Raw genomic sequence first — 2,119 nt, 5'->3', positions numbered from 1 at the left:
AGACTGAGAAAGCCAGCCAGCCGGAGCCAGCGACAGCCAGCCCAGCCAGGGCGACAGAGAGCTGCCCTCGCCTTACCAAAGTGAAGGGGGTGTTGAGGAGCGTGATCATGATGTCCGCGACGGCCAGGTTGACAATGAAGAGGCTGGTGGCCGAGTGCATTCTCTGGTTCTTGAAGATGACATGACAGACCAGGACGTTCCCAAAGAGCGAGAAGACGATGATGAAGGAGTAAGCCACGATGAGCAGGGCTTTCACCGTGGGGTTCTGGGACTCGGCCCCGTACCGCCTCCTGCCCACAAAGTTCTGCCAGTCCGAGAAGGTGTAGTTGTTCCAGGAGAAGAAGTGCGAGGCGTTGGGCGCGGCCAGCGCCGCCTCCAGGCTCTGGTTGTCCCCGCCGCTCTCGGGGCGCTCCGTGGCTTGCACCGAGTGCCGGAGGCAGAACAGCAAGAAGTGAGGGAGCATGTTGCAGGGGCCGCTCCTCCCTGGGACTCTGCAGTCCTGATCTCGCCGCAGGGCCCGGTGGGCAGCCGGGTGCGAGGAGAAGGGGGCACCGGGCTGTCCCGGGGAAGGGGATCCTTCTGGACTGAGGGGAGTGCAGCTTACAGCCCCCAGTGCCCAGCCAGACACCCGCTCGCCCACTGCCACCAGCCCTTGATTGGCACACTCGGGTTTTGTTTCAGCACTTTTATATCTCTGCTTTCACCAGGCTGCTAAAGAGCGCCTCTGCCTATTGGGCAGTGAGCGTCTCTCCCGGAGACAGTGACGCGCTCTGGCTCTGACAAGCCTCATCCCCCGCCCTGCCTGGATGGCGCGGCTGCTTCCCCGCCCCTAGCTAGCCCCGCTCCCACTCTAGAAATAAAACTCCTGTAGGACTGCAAGGGCTGTTTCTAGAAAGCACGCACGTTCACTTGGTTGCTGCTTAAACCTCTTTGTTACTGTAAAGGGAGCAGGTGGACAGGCCCATGGGGGTGAGTTGGGATTATGCGGGGTTCATACTGCAGACTGGTGTGCCTGCTCCAGGCAGCTCCTGTTCAGCTGCACTGATAAATTCTACTTGTTTCTATCTGAGCTTTAGCACTGGCACAATTTCAATATTGAGGTGGATCACTGAGTCCTGGTGGTTCGGGGAACAAGACAAACCACGAAATAAAGAAGATAGGGTTTCTCCACTCTCGAGTGTATAGATTTCAGAAGTGCTGGAGGGCTCGTTTCCTGCCATTTGTTAAAGGCTTACAATTTCTCTGACAGCCCCAGGAACACAATGTGAGGGGCTTTGTTTTTCAAGGAAACTGTTTAAAAAGCAGTTCTGACAGGATCAAAGAATAAAAGGAGATTAGGAATTTAGCTATCTGTACACTTCTTGTTTTATCAGTGATTTTTCTGCCACTGAAGTTGTTGAAGCTGTTTATCTGTAAGGGATAGTACCACCACCAAGGCTGTTTTTTGTTCTCTGCTTACTTCTGGAAATTCTGCCATCTCTCAGACCTGTTTTCACTCCCACTGATAAGTCTCTCCCACTAACCTCTCTCCTGTCACCCTCCCCCTTAACCCTGTGGTTAAGGTTCTGGAATCAGGGTTAAATACCAGCTTTATCACTTCCTGGCTGTGAAATCTTGGGCACGTTATTTAACTTTTCTGATCTGGTTAAAAGCTTTCCATTTCCTATATGAGGGGTTTTCAGAAATCTCTGTCTGGATTTCCCACTACATTTCTCTGGTGCAAGACATGCAGTCTTTGGCAGATTACTTGAAACTACCTCTCAGCCTGTGTTCTACTGGTAAACCCCAAATAGATTATTTCTATAGAGTTTTTTCACCCTGTTAAGCAGTGCCCTTGGACGAGGACCTGAACAAATGACTCAAGCCCAAGTACCTTCTGAGTACCTTTCTGAGTACATGGAAAGCCTACACATTTGTCTCACCAAAACCCTGGAAGAACAGGCTCCTTCCCCTTCCCCCCACCAAAGTCCTTTCTTCTCACCAGGCCACTCTCACCTTGAATATTTTCAGAAAAGTTAGAATCAGCTTCTGTACCCCTTGAACTCCAGGGACACAGGTTAAGCTCTCCTGTTACCCAAATAAACAAGCAATTAGAAAAATGGTTTGATAAGTGTCACCA

The 2,119-nt window shown here is 51.7% G+C and overlaps 1 protein-coding gene across 2 annotated transcripts in view; it reads right to left on the bottom strand.

Moving 5' to 3' along the window:
* Nucleotides 1-527, bottom strand: part of GPR83 (G protein-coupled receptor 83) — a 21,468-nt gene extending 20,941 nt beyond the window's left edge. Inside the window, exon 1 of one of the 2 annotated variants that reach the window (XM_004385550.2) lies at nt 77-527. In XM_004385550.2, coding sequence (XP_004385607.1) covers nt 77-463 — 387 coding nt within the window. In that variant the 5' untranslated portion in view covers nt 464-527. The remainder of the gene's footprint in view (nt 1-76) is intronic. The other variant, XM_023739835.1, reaches the window with a different exon arrangement.
* Between the last annotated feature and the right edge of the window lie 1,592 nt (nt 528-2,119).

This window comes from Trichechus manatus, unplaced genomic scaffold, assembly GCF_000243295.1.
Source record: "Trichechus manatus latirostris isolate Lorelei unplaced genomic scaffold, TriManLat1.0 scaffold00141, whole genome shotgun sequence".
In the NCBI taxonomy this organism is placed as follows: Eukaryota; Metazoa; Chordata; class Mammalia; order Sirenia; family Trichechidae; genus Trichechus; species Trichechus manatus.
This window is presented reverse-complemented; position numbering and strand designations above follow the sequence as displayed.